Source organism: Pan troglodytes, chromosome 17 (genome assembly GCF_028858775.2).
Source record: "Pan troglodytes isolate AG18354 chromosome 17, NHGRI_mPanTro3-v2.0_pri, whole genome shotgun sequence".
NCBI classification, from domain to species: Eukaryota; Metazoa; Chordata; class Mammalia; order Primates; family Hominidae; genus Pan; species Pan troglodytes.
This window is the reverse complement of record NC_072415.2, coordinates 72,411,226-72,431,068: the sequence shown is the minus strand read 5'-3', so window position 1 is coordinate 72,431,068 and position 19,843 is coordinate 72,411,226. Positions and strand designations below refer to the sequence as shown.

The 19,843-nt window shown below is 43.4% G+C and overlaps 1 protein-coding gene across 4 annotated transcripts in view; it reads right to left on the bottom strand.

Annotated features, from left to right (window-relative positions):
• Positions 1–19,843, bottom strand: part of TNFRSF11A (TNF receptor superfamily member 11a) — a 60,995-nt gene that overhangs the window by 2,012 nt on the left and 39,140 nt on the right. For 3 of the 4 annotated variants that reach the window (XM_523949.8, XM_016933830.4, XM_016933832.4), the window contains exons 8-9: positions 17,533–17,585; positions 14,811–15,594 (exon numbers count right to left, since the gene is read on the bottom strand). The exons of the other annotated variant lie outside the window; for it this stretch is intronic. In XM_523949.8, the coding sequence (XP_523949.3) occupies positions 14,811–15,594; positions 17,533–17,585 (837 nt within the window). The remainder of the gene's footprint in view (positions 1–14,810; positions 15,595–17,532; positions 17,586–19,843) is intronic. 4 annotated transcript variants of the gene reach the window in all.

Genomic DNA, 19,843 nt, shown 5'->3' with positions numbered 1-19,843 from the left:
AGGAGGAGGAGAGGAGGAACAGGAAAGGAGGGGAGAGGAAGAGATGAGAAATGAGCAAGCCTAGGGGCAGACTCATGCTTTACCATTTGCTTGTGAGGTGGGACTCTGGGATACTGGCAAGAGAGCACACCAAGATTACAGAATCACAGACAAGATTCAGATGTTACGAGAGAGAGAGAGAGTGTATGTGTGCATGTGTGTGTGTGTGTGTGTGTGTTCAACACAGAACAAGCACAACTAAGGGAGGAGACCTCAGTCTGCTCTCCTCTCTGGACTCACATCTGAGGCCCCATCACCCTGGGTGCCTTGGTTCCTCATGGTCCCTAACAACTCAGCCCTGGAGGATCATGGGGCCACGTGGGCTCAGCTTTCAGTAGAGATTAATCCACTTCCTTAACATTAAAATTACTTCCGGAAACAAAATAGATTCACAAAACTAAAATAGAAAAAAAAAGTCCTATAAATCACTTTTCCCTTCTGAACTCTGAAGGGTGTTTTGTCCCTAGGGGGTTCTAGCATCATTGCTTTGTGGGTGATTAGATGTGGCCAGTCTTTAAGCAACGGGCCTTTTGAAAAACAAACAAAGTCCAACAAATGTTAGGCAACCTGCTACCTCTTACGATTCTTCCATTTTAAAGACAGAAATTTCCTAGACTTTGGTCTAGGAAAGTGCCACAAACCAAGCAGATCTAGAAACACCCCAACACTCAGCATCACAAACAGAATCCTTCCATTTGATCAGGGGCCAGGAATGTCAAAATGGCTCCTCACGATTCACCCCTTTTTCTTCTCCATTGTGACTCAGCTTAGTAATAATTCATACAAATAAAATGAAGTTTTTGTTACCACTCCACACGAGATTTTCCTCGAATTTGGAAGGCATGTTTTGGATGGCCTGACTAAAATTCCGATACGCATGTAGGAAATTCCTTTGAGGAGCCTTCCCCTGACCCACTGGGTAACCTCTAGAGAAGCCAAGACCAAAACACAAGGAAAAGCCCATGAAGATACAAGGATTTCAAGTATGAGCAACAAATCCAAAGTCCTGGAAGGAGGTCTGTGCCTCATGCTGTTTCTCCCATAGGCAGTTGTGTGGGGTGTCCTTCAAGATGGGCAGTGGCAAGACTTGTCTAAGAACCCCCAATTAGCATGAGGGAGGCCCGTTGGCATTCCTGTTTACCACCTACCCAGCACCTTCTCCACCCCCTCTCCACACATTGCCAGGCATGCAGCGTACTCCAGTGAGGGTCTGCTCACCACTGTATCTACGCCCTTCTGCTCCCACCACTTACCAAGTTACTTCTCAAGTCTGTTGTCACCAGATAAACTCATCAGGAAATTTAATTACATATTAGGTAAAGCAGTGAAATATTAGTGAGAAAAAATGGGAAATGTTTCTATGAAAACTAAAGTGAATGCTTTGCAAGGACCCAAATAAAAGTCAAAAAAAAAAAAAAAAACAAACACACAAACAAAATGAAACAATCACCACAAACTGTTCAACTGGTGTGGTGGTGTAGGCAAGGAAACTAAGAAAAAAGAAAGAAAAAGGAAGGACTTCTGGTTTCAAAATGGCGGCACAGAAGCAAGCTTGGCGGCACAGAAGCAAGCTGGTTCCACTCCCCCCACAGAAAACCAAAACAAAACACACAGCACCGACATTATCACTCAAAATATTCTAGAACACAAATATGACAATGAGACAGTTCCCAGGGCCACAGAGAAGTGAGAAAGGAAGAAAAAGAATAGGAAAAGGAAATAATAAAACTCCAGAAGGATTTTGCTCTTAAATATCTGTAATTTCTCATTTCACATTGAAGAAATCGAAACTGGAAATTAAGGTGGTGTGGTTAATGTAAAAAGGGCTCAGGAGGCCGGGCGCGGTGGCTCACGCCTGTAATCCCAGCACTTTGGGAGGCCGAGGCGAGTAGATCACCTGGGGTCAGGAGTTCAAGACCAGCCTGGCCAATATGGCGAAACCCCGTTTCTACTAAAAATACAAAAAGTAGCTCGGCATAGTGGTGGGCACCTGCAATCCCAGCTACTTGGGAGGCTGAGGTAGGAGAAGTGCTTGAACCCAGGAGGCGGAGGTTGCAGTGAGTCAAGATCGCGCCACTGCACTCCAGCCTGGGCGACAAGAGCAAGACTCTCTCAAAAAAAAAAAAAAAAAAAAGGGCTCAGGAAACTATAATCAGCCAGTACATACAGACTTATACTATAAAATAATCAGTGTGTAACTATAAGGTATATGTTTTAAGTAAAAAAATATTTAAGAGATGAACTTGTAAGATGACATTTTTAAGTAACTCAGCAACTGCTGATCAGGGGCTGATAAAAAGGCTTCTACCGTAGCAGCAACAGAAGTAGGCATAGCAACACAGTTAAGTCCTCCTATCTGAGAGAGCACTACCTGGTTAACAGAAAAAGTCAAAGTGAAAACTAAAAAGTACATGGAATGGGACATTCAATTTTTTAAAAAATGCACATACAATGAAAATTCTATTCTGATTAAAAACATACCATGTTTATTTAATAAAATAAGCAATTTAAAGTTGCTTAGACGTATGATTATTCTTGACCTAGTTCCTCTAGTTTTAAGATACACCATGACACAAACAGATAAATCTATGAAGAGGATAAAGAAGAGATGAGATTAAATGCAAAACCATCCATCATGAGGTGTTCTCACTACGACATCATTGCCTGCTGGTTCTGTTGTTCTTCAGTATCACGTAAAACTACACAGAGGATATCTCCAGCCACTGTATGACGGATTTATGGTTTTGAATTCGTTCTCATCTCTTCTTTATCCTCCTCACTGATTTATCTGCTTATGTCATGGTATATATTATTTCTCTGCCATTTTAAATTTTATTTTTCAACAAATCATCATGAATCCATTGTTGTTTACTTCTTTCTTGTGAGAACCTTTGATGAGTCTGAATCCAGGTAAAACCTATGGTTTGTGTAAAGTCTTTCATCTTGAGAATTTCATTCCATGCCATTGCTCCATGGCAAACAGTATCTTTGATACTGATAACCTAAATATTCTATAGGACCTATATTCATTTTTGTTTTCTTTTTTCAGATGGACCTCAAACCCTTTTGCCTAAGTAGAATATCTAAACATTTCAGAATCCTTTGTTTCATGGACTGAACCAAGAATATTATTGTTGGGGAACTAAGCGCGGTGGCTCACACCTGTAATCCTGGCACTTTGGGAGGCCGAAGTGGGTGAATGCTTAAGCCCAGGAGTTGGAGACCAGCCTGGGCAACATGGTGAAACCCTGCCTCCATGAAAAATACAAAAAAGTTAGTTGGGTGTGGTGGCACACGCTTGTAGTCACAGCTACTTGGGAGGCTGAGGTGGGAGGATCACCTGAGCCCAGAGATGCTGAGGCTCCAGTGATCTGTGATCATGCCACTGCACTCCAGCCTGGGTGACAGAGTGACCCCCATCTCAAAAAAAAAAAAAGAAGAATATTATTTTTGGAAGGCCATGAGGCTTGTGGAAGGGCAAAAACTAGGCCTTTAAATTCCTGACCATTGGCTGGGCGCAGTGGCTCACGCCTGTAATCCCAGCACTTTGGGAGGCCGAGGCGGGTGGATCATGAGGTCAGGAGATCGAGACCATCCTGGTTAACACGGTGAAACCTGGTCTCTACTAAAAATAAAAAAAAATTAGCTGGGTGTGGTGGCAGGCACCTGTAGTCCCAGCTACTCGGGAGGCTGAGGCAGGAGAATGGCGTGAACCCAGGAGGCGGAGCTTGCAGTGAGCCGAGATCATGCCACTGCACTCCAGCCTGGGCGACAGAGTGAGACTCTCTCAAAAAAAAAAAAAAAAAAAAAAAAAATTCCTGACTGTTAAGATGTAAAGGACAGTTACCTAGAAAGATTTAGGAGATTCTAAAACAAGTTTATTCTTCAAGTGTTTCTTTAACAAACCTAAAATTAATGACAAAAACAACCATCGGTCAAGTCTATCCATGCATGGTGACTCTTGTGAGATATAGTAAACTGATAGAGACTAAACTTTTTTTAAAAAAGTTATACTGATGTGCCAATCACACAATACGTGGCAATTCTTAAGTGGCAGCAGAGTGGTCGCCATGGGCCTGTGCAGTCGCACAAGGTCTTATGCTCTGAAGAGCTCCACGCTGGGTTAAATGCTTTGCTGTCATCATGAAATTCTTATTAATTTTTGCAAAAGGGGAAAATTTTTCATTTTCCACTGGGCTATGTCAGTTATGTCACCAGTCCTGAAGGCGCGGGCAACTCTTAGGAGCATTACTCTGGGAACTTTCCCCACTGAGGCTCTAATCTAGCACTACCGTTTTCGGAAGTAACATCTTATAAGTTGGACATTTTTCAATATTACAGAAGTGTTTGCTAATCAGATTTTCTCTACTAAATATTCAGTAAAACTGAGTTGTAGAAGCTCTCCACTTATGCTTCTAAAATACTGATCCTGTGATATGTTTTCCTCATGTTCAAGCCACCCACCCCTTGCTGCAAAACAACAACTTTCTGATGGAAAACGGGCCTGTCCTTTGCGAATGGGTCTACTGATTGTACCAATTGTATCTTGAATGCTTTACCTACAATTTCTAGTTTTGGGTTCTTTAACATGGAAAGAGAACCAAAAGTCACTTGCCAAAAAGCAGTCTAAGTGCAGGAGCCTTCTAGAGTTTTCTTCCTTCCACCTTTCACGGTTGTGTCATTCACCTCAACTTCAATACCAAAAAGGTTTTAGCAATTCATTCCCCGAATCATCCCAAAGTATTCAGTAGTTTTCATAGAAATAATCATGATTATCAAACTCATTTTTTCTTGCCAGTTAACGTAATAGTTAATGTTTTGAATGACAAGATCAGCTCACACTCACAGAACTGGGAGCACCCATGGACTTTAGAAAACATGGCCATTCAGCAGGTGGCAGCAGAAGGGTCTGGGTATTCCAGAGTGACCCAAGAGCTGTGAATAATCAGTGTGCTATGGGCTTCAGTCAGCTTCCTGGGCGGGTGTGGGTTAATCTGTGGGTTGAGTGGAGATAGATTGAGTACCTACTATAATAATAACAGTAACAGAAGCAACACTCTCCATACAGAATTGACTAAGCCCTCTCTCCAGGCCAGGTTGGCTGCATCACAAACACCAGCTTGCAGGTGCTCTGCACGTGAGCACGCCAGGTTTCTGTGATTGGATTTTTTCCCCTTTACCGACTGACACTGTTCAAGGATGAAAACTGCCAAACAGCCTTCTTTTTCCATGGCACGTCATAATCCAGATTCACCGGAAAGCAATCTAATGACATCAATGTCATTGTGGTGTTTCAGTCTCTGAAGAGCAGAGGTGAATAAGTGGTAACTAGAGGGATGGAGGCATTAATGGCTGCCTGAATTCAGGAGGGGCAGAAATGTGGGGCAGAGAATAGGAGTCTAGAAGCTCTTGGGTCTTGTCCTGAGACTTGGCTCTCACTAGTGGTGAGAATTTGGAACAAACCACCTAACTCTCCCAATCTGTATCAAGCTGTGCTGGCCTGGCAGTGTGCAACTGCGTAGAGCAAGCAAATATTAATAATATACATTTGTTAAATAAATGAACAAATGAGCACATGAATATTCAGCAGGATAGCATAAGGGTCAAACAAGATGATAGATTTGAAAATGCTAGGGAAATAGCAAAGAGTCAGTCACAGGTGCAATGGTGGCATTCCTCCTCCCAGAAAGTAATATCCGTGCTCACGGAACTCCCAAGGACACAGAGATTCATGAAATACACTGAAGAGTAGTATTATCTTTCCATCCCTGTCTTGTTAGAGGATCTCAATGCGTCTTAAAGACTGAAAGGGCACTTTCTCTGGAAATCTAACCAACTTCTGTTTGCTCTGCCGAAGTCCTCAATCATATGATTGTCTTCGGTTAGAACACTCATCTATATAATTCTACATTAAACCCCACAGTCTCATTTCTCATCACGCAAGTCTGCTGTGAGTTGAATGTAGCATGAGAGTAGATCAAGGCTTAGAATTAGTTGGTAATATCCTTATCTAATAGATACCTCAGTCCTGAACTGTCCTTGCTAAAAATAAGAATTCCTTAACATTTGCTTTCTGTATTGCAGAACAGATTAGTTGTTCACATCAGAGAGCTCACATCTGATCTGCGATGGTGACATCAATAGGTCACCATGTTGGCAGCTGTATAATCAGGTGGGTGCTGTGGGTCTCCTTTTCAACATGGTTCTCATGGTTTCTGCAGTTGATACGTATCCCAGGAGGGTAACTCTTCCCACTGAATGCCTAGAAACTCAACGGGGACCTCTGCAGTTAGCAGGGACCTCTCCCTTGCTGGTGGCTAGTAAGGGAGTATGAAAAGGGGAGAGATGGTTCAGATGAGGCTTACCCAAGATGGCCTAAAAAGATCCGAGGCTTAAGAGAATGAAGAAACAAGCCGCAGACTGGAAGAAAATATTTGCAAAAGCCATATCTGACAAAGGACTATTTCCCAAAATAAACAAGGAACTCTTAAAACTCAACAATAAGAAAACAAATAACCCGATTAAAAAATGGACCCAAGGCCTTAACAGACACCTCACCAAAGATATCCAGATGGCAAACAGGCATATGAAAAGATGCTCCACATCATATGTCATTAGGGAAGTGAGAATTTAAGCAACAGTGAGACACCACTACACACCTATTAGAATGCCTCAGATCCAGAACACTGACAACACCAAATGCTGGCGAGCATGGGGGTGGGTGGCAGGAACTCTTATTCTTGGCTAGTGGGAATGCAAAAGGGTACAGCTGCTTTGGAAGACAGTTTGATGACTTCTTACAAAACTGAACATACGCTTATCATATGATCCAGCAATCATACTCTTTGGTATTTACCCAAAGAAGTTGAAAACTTATGTCCACACAAAAATCTGCACACAGATGTTTACAGCAGCTGTAGTCATAATTGCCAAAACTTGGAAGCAGCCAAGAGTCCTTCAGTAAATGAAGGGATAAACAAATCCCCCATGTCCTCCACACAATGGAATATTATTTACTGTTAAAAAGAAAAGAGCTGGCCGGGCACGGTGGCTCACGCCTATAATCCCAGCGCTTTGGGAGGCCGAGGAGGGCGACTCTCAAGGTCAGGAGATCGAGACCATCTTGGCTAACACAGTGAAACCCTGTCTCTACTAAAAAAATACAAAAAATTTGCTGGGCATGGTGGCAGGCACCTGTAGTCCCAGCTACTCGGGAGGCTGAGGCAGGAGAATGGCATGAACCCGGAGGCGGGGCTTGCAGTGAGCCAAGATCACGCCACTGCACTCCAGCCTGGGCGACAGAATGAGACTCCGTCTCAAAAAATAAAAAAAGAAAAGAGCTATCAAGCCATGAAAAGACATGGAGGAAACTTAGATTCATAATGCTAAGTAAACAAAGCCAATCTGAAAAGGCTATAGAATGTATGATTCCAACTTTATGGCATTCTGGACCAGGAAAAACTATGGAGACAGTAGAAAGATCAGTAGTTGCCAGGAGTTCAGAGAGAGGAAGGGGTGAGTAGAGCACAGAGGATTTGTAGGGCAGTGAAACTACTCTGTAGGAGACTATCATGGTGGATGCATGCCAGGATACATTGGTCCAAACCCATAGAACGTACAACACAAAGAGTGGACCCCAACGTGTCAATATGCGCTCGTCAAGTGCAGCAAATGTACCACTCTAGTGGGGGAGGCTGTGCATGTGTGGGGGGCAGGAGGTATATAGGAAATCTCTGTACCTGCCCCTCAATTTTCCTATGAAGCTAAAACTGCTCTAAAAAATAGTCTACATTAAAAACATGAAGACCAGAGGTTTTTTATAGGCATTGTTAGTCCATTAAGCCAAACCAGGCCTTGTCCCTCCCCTCTTGCCTCCTCTCCTCGGGATCCCTTTCTGACAGTGTTCCCCTTCGAGGCTGCCTCTGACCTTTATTTGACATTTATTTTGCTTGCCAAAAAAAAAAAAAAAAAAAAAAGATAAAGTTTGAAGCATGTGGAAGAAAAGGCTCTCCCCACAAGAGAAAGTGATAGTGAAAATAGTAACATCCCAAGACAACTGGCAGAAGAGAGGGGTCTCACCATAACCAGGGGACCATCACGCACTGTGCATCCTACTGTCCCTCCTGTGGAACCCTCTGGGCCAGGCCAGGCCTAGCTACTGCCTCTCCCTCAGCCAGAGTAGCCAATGATGCCAGGACTGTGCTTGTCCCTATTCTGTGACACACTGAGGATTCTCCAAGACACAGTAAATAAATGAAATCAGCATCACTTGCACTGACTTAAGAGGAGACAGTGCAGTGGTTTAAGGTTGCACTGCAGCCCTGACCTTCTGGGCTCAGGTGATCATCCCACCTCAGCCTCCCGAGTGGCTGGGACTACAGGTACATGCTACCACATCTGGCTAATTTTTTTTTAATTTTTGTAGAGAAGAGGTCTATGTTGCCCAGGCTGGTCCTGAACTCCTGGGTTCAAGAGATCCTCCCACCTTGGCTTCCCAAAGTGCTGGAGTTACAGGTGAGAGCCACTGTGCCCTGGCCTGCAATCAGATATTTGAACCATGGCTTTGTCGCTTACTAGCTGTATGATCCTGGGCGAGGAACTTGTCCCATAGAATTTCTGTGAGGAATAAGAAGATAATACACACAAAACACTTAGCACCCAGTGACTAACGTCTGTAATATCACTGACAAAACTGTAACCTTCAGGCTATCAAACCAATCTTACAGGTCCCTGAACACAATATGACTGATGAAATTTGAAGGCTACCCAAAAGTATGATTTGAAAGCCAGAATGACATGGGGATTTTTATTAAATATGGGAATTTGGAAGTGTTTCCAACAGTTAAGATGGATTAGTTGGCAGGGTGCAGAGGGTCACACCTGTAATCCCAGACAGTGCAGTGGGTTAGGGTACAAACTTCATAATCAGACATTTGTTTTTGTTTCTTTGAGAAAGGGTCTTGCTTAATCGCTCAGGCTGGAGTGCAGTGGCGTGAACACAGCTCACTGCAGTCCTGACCTCCTGGGCTTGGCTGTCCTCCCACCTCAGCCTTCTGAGTGGCTGGGACTATACACCTTGGGAGGCCTAGGTGTGTGGATCCGTTTGAGCTCAGGAGTTCGAGACTAGCCTGGGCAGAATGACGAAACTCAGTCTCTAAAAAAAAAAAAACAAAACAAAAATTAGCAGGGTGTGGTGGTACAGGCCTGTTGTCCCAGCTACTCGGGAGGCTGAGATGGGAGGATGGATTGAGCCTGGGGGATGGAGGCTGCAATGAGCCAAGATCGTGCCACTGCTCTCCAGCCTGGGTAATAGAGCCAAACCCTGTCTCAAAAAAAACTTAAAAAAAAAGAATGGATTAGTTGACTTAACATTAATATTTAATGTGACTTAACCAGAAAAATGTTCAGGTAACTTGAGAGTGTTAAAAATAGCAAGTAAGTCAACAGAATCAATGAATCAGTGATGTTTCCCATCATAATCAGAATGATGCTTCTACTTTGTCCATGCTTGACATAGCAGGCTCCGTGGAATCTGCATTTCTCAGGCAGAAAGAACAAACTTAGTTCTAAGAACACAATCCCTGACAGAATTTACATTTTTAAGCAAGACAATGCATACCTTTCTTCTCAAAAGCTTACTATGTTGTTTAAAATGCCTAACACATGAATATTAAATCACAAGAACTATGCCAAATAATACCACCAAATTGTAATGTAGATTTTCTTCCAAGGAAGAGAACTAAAAATATACACAAATACACTCAAACTACCCAGGCTACATTGGGTTCTTTTGGAATTTTTTAAAAAACTTATTTTATATTTAACCCATATGCTTCTCATGTGATTTTCCTTTTTATGGAAATGTAAGTTCTGTTTCAGGCATTTAGAAGAAACTGGGTATGTGATGATAAGGGAAGGGAAACAGTATTTAATAGTTCCATTCTGAATCATGCTTGAAAATTACTTAGAAAGTCTTACAGACCAAAGCCTTCCAAAATGAGCCCTATCAGTGCAGAAAGAAGGGAGACAGGATGAAATGAAGCAGAGTGCATACAGTGACCACATTTTTTGTATATTTTGAAATAGTGCATTGACGTTTTACAGCAATGAAAGCTGAATATTATCACCAGATAACCAAATTATGAAATATCTATATTAACTTCAAGATTCAGGGCCAATGAACCAGTATCTGCCCTTACGAGATTTAGCTGAAAGTGAAATGCAAGGTGGTGAATGGCATTCTAACAAGAGTGTGAAGAAAGAGATAGAAAGCTGTCCGCTGCTGGAGGGGAAGAAAGGAGGGGAGGTAAGTTTGGATAGGAAAATCTTCTGTACTCTCAGAATGGAAATGGATGGTCAACAACAGTCATTTCAAGAGAGAGTGGGACCAGGGACGGAGACTGAGGACAGAGGAGGATGAGGGGTCAGGCAGGTCTTCACTGTCCCGTGTTCCTGGCTCCCAGGTGATGGCCTTGGAGAGTCTATGCTGCTAGGATGAACCAGCTCACCTCTGCTCTGTCATTTCTGCCTCCTCTGCCCAGGACACTAGGTGAGCCCAGGGCAGCCAGTGCCGGCCCTTCCATCCCCCTCCTTCTCCAGCTCCCTAGAGCAGACCAAAGAACTAGGAGGCTGAGAGTGACTTGGGGGAACAAACAGGATACAGTGGTCTCATGTTCATCTATTTATTCCTGAATGGATGAATGAATGAGTATATAAGCATCCATTCACTTAACATATTGAGATACTAGAAAGATTAGGATATGAGAATTCCCTTTTTTCTTTTCTTTTTTTTTTTTTTTTTGAGACAGAGTCTTGCTCTGCCGCCCAGGCTGGAGTGCAGTGGCAAGATCTCAGATCACCTCCACCTCCCTGACTCAAGCAATTCTCCTGCCTCAGCTTCTCAAGTAGCTGGGATTCCAGGCACATGCCACCATGCCCAGCTAATTTTTTTTATTTTTAGTAGAGATGGGGTTTCCCCATGTTGGTCAGGATGGTCTTGAACTCCTGCCCTAAAGTGATCCGCCCACCTCAGCCTCCCAAAGTGCTGGGATTATAGGCGTGAGCCACTGCACCCAGCCAGAATTCCCACTAACTGGTTGTGGCTGCCTAGAGCTGGGGTGTTGATAGGGTGTGAGATTATCCAGGCTGGTGAGAAAGACCCCAAGATTCATTACAAACAACAGGCCGCAGGTCAGAGATGGGGCAGACTGTGGAAGGCCTGGATTTCTCAAATGATTGATTCCTTTTCACACGGTTCACTCCCTGGCATTAATCCCTACTTGTTTTTCAGGCTTTTTCAAGGCTCTGTGGCTCAGTGGACCTTCAATAAATTGGACCTTCAATAAATTAATTGAAAAACAAATAGGTATTCAGTGTTCATCAAGAATTGTTTGCAGCCATAGAAAAAGAAGGAAATCATGTCCTCTGCAGCAACATGGATGCAGTTGGAGGCCATTATCCTATGTAAATTAGTACAGAAACAGAAAACCAAACACTGCATGTTCTCACTTATAAGTGGAAGCTAAACACTGGGTATTCATGGACATAAAGAAGGCAACAATAGACACTGGGGACTTCTAACTAGGCAGGGGAGAGAGGGAGAGGAACAAGGATTGAAGATACTGTGCTCACTGCCTGGATGACGAGATCAGTCATACCCCAAACCTCAGCATCATACAATATACCCAGGTACAAACCTGCACATGTACCCTGAATCTAAGATAAAAGTTGAAATAATTAAAAAGCAAAATGATTTTTAAAAGATAAAAAAAAAAAAGACCACTCCAACTTTCTCCAGCTCAGAAGTGATAGACTAACGAGTGGCTTCGGGAGCCAAAACCAAGCCACCAGCCAACAACAGACACATTAATCATAAGCAGTTATGGTTTCTTTCGCATGAAATAACTCTCTAGGGGCACAGTGAGAATGCGCCAATCTCCAGGTGAGAGGGCTTGTAACCAAGGCAACCATCACGTCATCAGGATTAGGCGTAACTTCAGACCTAAATTAAGGCATGGTTATTTAAGACATAACCAGAAGTACGCTTCCCCCTTCACTGATCTTTGCTAATCATTCTCCTTGCTTCTTAGGACTTATAACATGGCTAACATAGCCTTAACAGCAACGGGTATTATGATTTTTAAAGTTGTCTACACTTGCGGAGCTGTCTGAAAAATCATCATTCTCCTCACAAAGATGTTGGGACAGGAGATACTCTTCCCTAAAGGAAAAGTCCCCAGTCACTGTCATTTCTCCAGAAACTATTTGATGTGATTGTAAGTAAAAACAAACAAAAAATACTCTCATATAAAAATCCAAAAAACCCTTAAACAAATGTCACATCAGCACAGTCCTGAGAGCACAGGGGCTTTGAGGGGACCACGGGATAAGGCCTCTGTAGGACTGCTCACCGAAGCTCCAGCCTCTTTCACGCATTTTATAGAACGTAAATTGTGACTTTTTAAAAAACTACATGAAAAAGCAAGAATGAGAAAGTACTATTTTGACCAGAAACCATAAGGCCTGTTCATGGAGAAGTAATTGTGGAGAGAATAGCACAGCCTCCAAAATCAATCTGGCTGCTGCCTCTCCTCAGGCGAAAATTAATTTGGCCCGCTTGCTGGCGTCGACCACGGGCAGACTCTCTACGGATGTTTTGCATGGCTAAGCACCAGACGAAGACAGAAAAAGCAGTGTAAACTTTTTGCAAATTAACACCACTTAGTTGATGACACACTTTTTATTCCTTTTCTCCATCCCTAGATGGTTTAGTGCTAGAGAAATAAAAGATGATGAAAAACAGACTAGGCTACTGTTTTGACTCTTACAGGAGAGCAAAGATCAGGCTTTTTGTTTTATGGCATTAAAAGATCCATGTATCTCTCTCTCTCTTTAAATCTGGCCAACACTGTTCTTCCAAGAACTGCTGCTGATTTTCACACAAAGGCAACATCATCTTCCTGGTGTCACCCACTGAAAAACCGGTCTGCCCCTGACAGTGTGGCCAGGACCTGGCTGCCGCCAGAGACAGAACGTCAGCTTTCTTGCTCCCCACAGCCCAGGGTCCTGTCTGTCTCCACAACCAAGGGGAAGACAATAAACTGAGAGAAAAGAAATAGAACAGGCCAGGTGCAGTGGCTCACGCCTGCAATCCCAGCACTTTGGGAGACTGAGGCAGGTGGATCACCTGAGGTCAGGCGTTTGAGACCAGCCTGGCCAACACGGAAAAACCCCATCTTTACTGAAAATACAAAAATTAGCATGGTGTGGTGGCATGCGCCTATAGTCCCAGCCACTCGGGAGGCTGAGGCAGGAGAACTGCTTGAACCCGAGAGGTGGAGGTTGCAATGAGCCGAGATCGCGCCACTGCACTCCAGCCTGGGCGACAGAGTGAGACTTGGTCTCAAAAAAAAAAAAAAAAAAAGAAAGAAAAGAAAAGAAAAGTAAAGAAATAGAACAATGCAAACGAACAGCAAAGCCCAGTCATGGAGATTCCTTACAATCTTAAAAAATAAGAACAATTCTGAGATCTTCTGAGAAGAAAACATACCAGTTCTTTGAAAAATATCCCCAAACGTATCTCCTCCTTTCTGTTTGACTGAGAACTGCTATTACTGAATTTATACATCAGTAAATCTATGTAGCTGCAGCAAAACCACAAGCTTGAGGAACAGATTAAAGCCAGGAACCATCATTCCCACGAGGCAAAACAGTCTCTGTGTTTAAGGCACAGATCTAGCTACCTCAGGGTTATAAAACAATTCGAAGACTGGCTGCTAGCACCACTTGCAGTCTAAATAAAGAAGCAGAGAAGAAAAAGCATCTCTGGAGAGGGGCGGCCTATGAATGGGCCTTTTTAAAATATGAGTTGGAGGATTCTGTGAAGCCCCTTAAATAGTATATATCCATATATTCGTTTTTCTGGAGGGAGTGTCTATAGCTTTTGGAAGATTCTCAAAGAGATCCCTGACCCTTCAAATGACAGATAATTCTCAGAGCCAGAGCCCTCACTATCAGCTGCAAAGTCCTTTGTAACTATGTAATAAAACAGATGGTGTTTTACCCTCATGGGAAAAAGTTATAATATTATAATCGGTGGGTTGTTCATGCTCAGGCAGTGTTGCAGTGATACATCTTTATAATGATGTTAAATTGTTAAAATTATCTGCCTGGTTCCATAAATACATTGTGGTTATAAAAGGGGCCTTTCTCGTGAAACTTTTTAAAAGACAGTTTTACTGTATCATTAATTTGGTATAGAATCAACACATTATTCACAATAAATATTAATTAATTAAGGATTAACTAAACAATTTTGTGTGTCCTCCTAAAATTTATAAGTGCTTTCTTGGGGGAGATTTCAGAGGCCTAAGGTGCTTTGAAAACAAAAACCAAAAAGCAGAAATCTGAGGAAATGCCTTGGCTCAGCCAGTCCTGACGCCGATGTTGACTTTGTCTTTCCGGGGTCAGTGCTGGGGCTTGAGGTCTAATCCTATCATGAAAAGCCTGAATGCAAAAGGGTATGGGACATGCATGAATGCAGAAACTGCCCCAGTGGTAAACGATGAAGCCACACAGCGCTGGGCGCAGTGTATAACCAAACACGTGGACTGAATCCAAAGCCATCCTGTAAAAATGCTTATTAAGAGAAAAAGCACAAGCTGAGGTTTTCCCATTAGCTTCCTCCTTCCTAAATGGTAATACCTGCCCCCAAACCCTGTACCAAGAACTGGCCCTTCTGCTCAGAAGTGAGAGACCGGGAAGTCACTTACCAGATGCAGGGGACTGGCCACCAGGGGAGCTTCCAGACCCGGCACCTGCCCTCGCTGAGCTTGGGAGCCTCCCATCAGCCCCATCCTCGGGCTGGTCTCCGGCCTCCGTCCTGCCGGCTTCTTCTTCAGGGGGAAGGCCCATGCCATAGGCGCACTGGGGCAAGGGTCCACGTTTTGGGGAACCCATGAGGGGTTCACAGTCCTCCCCAGGAGGGTTCCGGCAGCCTGTGCAGACATCTGCCCAGTTGGGGCTGGGGCTGGCTGCCCAGTGCGGGCAATGGCCACTGTCCACCTCTTTTTGCAAGTAGTTTTCAGAGGACATGGGAGTCCAATCAGTCCTGCACGGGGGCTCAGTGCAGTTGCAGCTTTCTGAACCCACTGTGCTCTGTGTCCCCGTGAAGCACTGGCTTAAACTGTCATTCTCCCCCACCTCCAGGGGTTCAGAGAAACGAGGTGTGGATTTGCTTCCAGGCTCAGTGAGGAACAGTAAACGGTCTGTGGGCTGGAAGGGCCTGTCCATGTATTCATCTTCCGTGGGCATCTGTCTGAAGCTGTCTTCCTCTATCTCGGTCTCGCTGACCAATGAGAGTATCCTAGCATCTTCGCCTTGTGCGTAGGGACCACCTCCTACACACGTGCCCTGACAGACACCACCTTGATCTGGGTAGCACATATCTTCTGGAAATGTCTTCTCCTCCACAGTCAGCAGTAAGACACCTTCACATGCTCCCTGCTGACCAAAGTCTGCCGTGTGTGTACTGACACAACTGTCACCTGAGGACTCCTGCCGATTTACATTCAGAAGGCAGAGGCATTAATACCTAGAGTTATTAGGATAAGTTTAGCTAAACATTGCTGAAAACAGTATTTACACTGATTATTTCCACCATAACAAGTACAGATGGAAAACTGACTATGGAACTTTGTGTTATTTCAAATTACCGAGTGCAGGAGAACTCTAGAATGGAATACAACTAGAAACAAATGAATGTAGCTGCATCTCAGATGAAAAGCGTGTTCACATCTGAGCAAGGAGAGGAGCTAACCCAAATGACTTTTGAACACAGTATTCTGACTACATATTCTCAATCTAAATACAAAACCGCAAAACCACTGTAAACAAATATTGAACTCTAGTAAGCAGCTCTGTGTATCACTGTGGTATGCTCTAGCAATTCTGAAACTACATTCTATGTATTCTAGAATTGAGCAAATGAGGAAATATACTGAGAATAATAGGAGCCAGGTTTCATACAGCTGGGGAAAGAAAGATTCAAATATGGGAAAGGGAAAGATCAGAATGAATCATGTTGAGTTGGCCTGGAATTAGAGAAATCAGTTTGAGCTTATGCTTTCAAATGTATACATTTTATATCAAAGAAAGTAGATCTAACCAGGCGTGGTGGCTCATGCCTGCAATCCCAGGATTTTGGGAGGCCAAGGTGGGTGGATCACCTGAGTTCAGGAGTTCAAGACCAGCCTGGGCAACACAGTGAAACCCCGTCTCTACTAAAAATACAAAAATTAGTTGGGTGTGGTGGCGGGCACCTGTAATCCCAGATACTCAGGAGGCTGAGGCAGAAGAATCGCTTGAACCTGGGAGGCAGAGGTTGCAGTGAGCCGAGATTGCGCCATTGCACTCAAGCCTGGATGAGAGTGAGATTCTGTCTCAAAAAAAAAAAAAAAAAAAAAAAAAGAAGAAGAAAAGAAAGAAAGATCTAAAGGACATAATGAAATAATTAATGAAAATTTAATATCAAATGTGGGTTGAATAATAATATTGTACCATTGTTAAATTTCTTAATTCCGATACATGTACTACGGTTATACACGAGAATGTCTTTGTTCTTAAATACACACTGAAATATTTAAGGATATGGGACACACAGTCTGCCATTCACTGTAAAATGATTCAAGAAGAAAACATACCTGTGTTCATATACACACATACAGAGAGTAAGCAAATCACAAAGCAATGAGAGAAAATAGAAACAACTGGTGGGCCTATGTCTAGGGTATATGGAAGGTCTTTGTCCTTTTCTCACTACTTTCCTATAATTTTGAATTGTGTCAACATAAAATGTTACCAGAATAACTACAGAGTCAAGGAAAGTTGCAGTTCATCCTTCTTAGGAATCTGTACCAGACAATCAAGATTGGTACTAAAAAAAATGACATGAACACAGAGATGACAGAAGTGGAAACAAAGACAAAGAAAACAGGCATCTAGAATGAGCCTGGACTTGGGCTTTGAGCTGCTCTGCAGGGATCCATCCTGGAATTTGAGGTTTGATCACTGAACCTGGAAATGCCCTGTAAGCAAAGGAGCTGAGGCCAGGCGCGGTGGCTCCTGCCTATAATCCCAGCACTTTGGGAGGCTGAGGCAGGTGGATCACTTGAGGCCAGGAGTTCGAGACTAGCGTGGCCAACACGGTGAAACCCTGTCTCTATTAAAAACACAAAAAATTAGCCAGGCTTGGTAGTGGGCTCCTGTAATCCCAGCTGCTCAGGAGGCTGAGGCAGGAGAATCACTTGACCCTGGGAGGCGGAGGTTGCAGTGAGCCGAGATTGCAGCCCTGCACTCCAGCCTGAGGCACAGAGCGAGACTCCGTCTCAAAAAAAGTGGGGGTGGGGGGGGGGTGCTCAATATGTGACAAGGATGGCTCTACCAGCCTAACTGTTGAATGTACTTAACAGAGGCACCAACAACTGTTCACTCTACCTTATCTCCACTTAGGCGGCCACAAGCCTCATTGATCCAGTGCCACAAATTAGCTAGAAAACACAAAGCAAGGATAAGGACTTCAAGTTATTATTTCCCACTTCTTTTCTTTTAAATAAAGGTTATTATGTATATTTAAGGTATACAACATGTTATAGGACAAATATAGATAGTAAAATGGTTACTATAGTGAAGCAAATTAACATACCCATCATCTCACTTAGTTACCCATTTTTATGTGTGTGTGGCAAGATCCGCTAAAATCTACAAATTTAGCAAAAATCTTGAATATGATACAACATGATTAACTACAGTCCCCATCTGTACATTAGATTCCTGGACAACTTTCTTCATCCTGCACATCTGCTACTTTGTATCCTCTGACCCACATCTCCCCATTTTCTTTCCCCCTGTCCCTGCTAACCATTGTTTTATTCTATATCTCTGTATATTTGACTTTTGGGGAACACTACACATATAAGTGCAATCATTCTAGATTTTTATTTCTCTATCAGGCTCAGTATTATGACCACTAGGTCAGTTCAATATTATCTTTCAACAGAGTCCACCGCAAGTCTTGCAGTGAGCACTCCTGGGAGTGAAAGCATTTAAAAGTAAATCAACTGATTTAAAGGCTATGAAGGGCCAGGCGCGGTGGCTCACACCTGTAATGCCAGCACTTTGGGAGGCCAAGGCAGGTGGATCACTTGAGGTCAGGAGTTCATGACTAGCCTGGCCAACATGGTGAAACCACATCTCTACTAAAAATACAAAAATTAGCCGGGCATGGTGGCAATGTCCTGTAATCCCAGCTACTTGGGAGGCTGAAGCAGGAGAATTGCTTGAACCTGGCAGGCGGAGGCTGCAGTGAGCTGAGATTGTGCCACGGCACTCCAACCTAGGCGACAGAGTGAAACTGTCTCAAAAAAACCAAAAAATAAAATAAAAAAATAAAAAATAAAAAATAAAGGCTATGAAGCCATCTTACTCCTATCAAAAACAGAACTTCCTGTTCTATGCAAAGCAAAACATGATCCTCTAACGTTTCAGTGACTTCCTCTGGGCACATTTGGGGGCTGTCAGAGGTGCTGCTATGACTATAGACATTCTCATTCTCTTAACAAGTTTTCTTTGGCTATGAGGGACTAAGTTAGACATCATAGAAGAACAAAGAAAACATGTCTAGGAGACTGGTTTTTCCAGTGAACTAGCTTGAATGTACTATAAAAGGGAGGCAAACACAGCAAGCTAGGTGTCAGACCCACTGAGACCAGCGGGCCCCGAGACCTTTTCCACTATATCTGGCTGCTTCTCAGAAGAAAGAAGAATATGTTCAAAAAGTACATCTCCACCCACTCTTACAGAAGTGATGAAACCTAAAAGGTTAAATTTTATGAATTTTAAGAAATCTATGAATTTATATTATGCAAAGATACAATTTTATCCTACTTCTAATGAATATTTAATGTTGGGTTCACTATAAAGACTAAAGTTAGGGCTGGACCCGGTGGCTCACACCTGTAATCCCAGCACTTTGGGAGGCTGAGGTGGGCGGACCACTTCAGCTCAGGAGTTTGAGACCAGCTTGGGCAACACGGTGAAACCCCACCTCTATAAAAAAATACAAAAATTAGCCGGGCATGGTGGTGCATGCCTGTGGTCCCAGCTACTTGGGGGGCTGAGGTGGGAGGATTGTTTGAGCCCGGGAGGGAGGTCGAGGCTGCAGTGAGCCACGCTTGTGCCACTGCAGTCCTGCCTGGGTGACAAAGCGAGACCCTGTCTCAAAAAGCAACAACAATAAAAAACAAAACTGACTAAAGTTAGGAGTTGTCAAGTTCTCCATGGGAAGATCATCACAGTTCAGTATAACAGCTAATGAGCACTTAGGCGTGCCAGGGACGGTGCTAAGCAGTCTCATCACAAAATAGGGGAAATAATAGTGCCCACCTCATGGTGCTGTTGTGAAGATGTACGTAGTACACGCAAAATATATATAGTCATGTCAGCACATATTAAATATTTAATATGTGTCAGCTATTGCTATTATCATCATTATTCTTGCTTCTTTTCTCTTATTTTGCAATTATATATCAAGGTAAACCACGCCCTCCCTACCCCCCACCAAAAGAAAAAAGGATAGTTGCAGCTGTTTCCTTGGAGGAATCAGTCTAGACAATCACAAATGGCACTAAAAAATAATACCTGTCCACGGAGCTGATAAACATGCAGACCTGCCATGATCACCTCTCCTCTGGACAACTGCAAACAGCTTCCTAACTGGTGCGCCTGCATCTACTCTCACTGTACCACA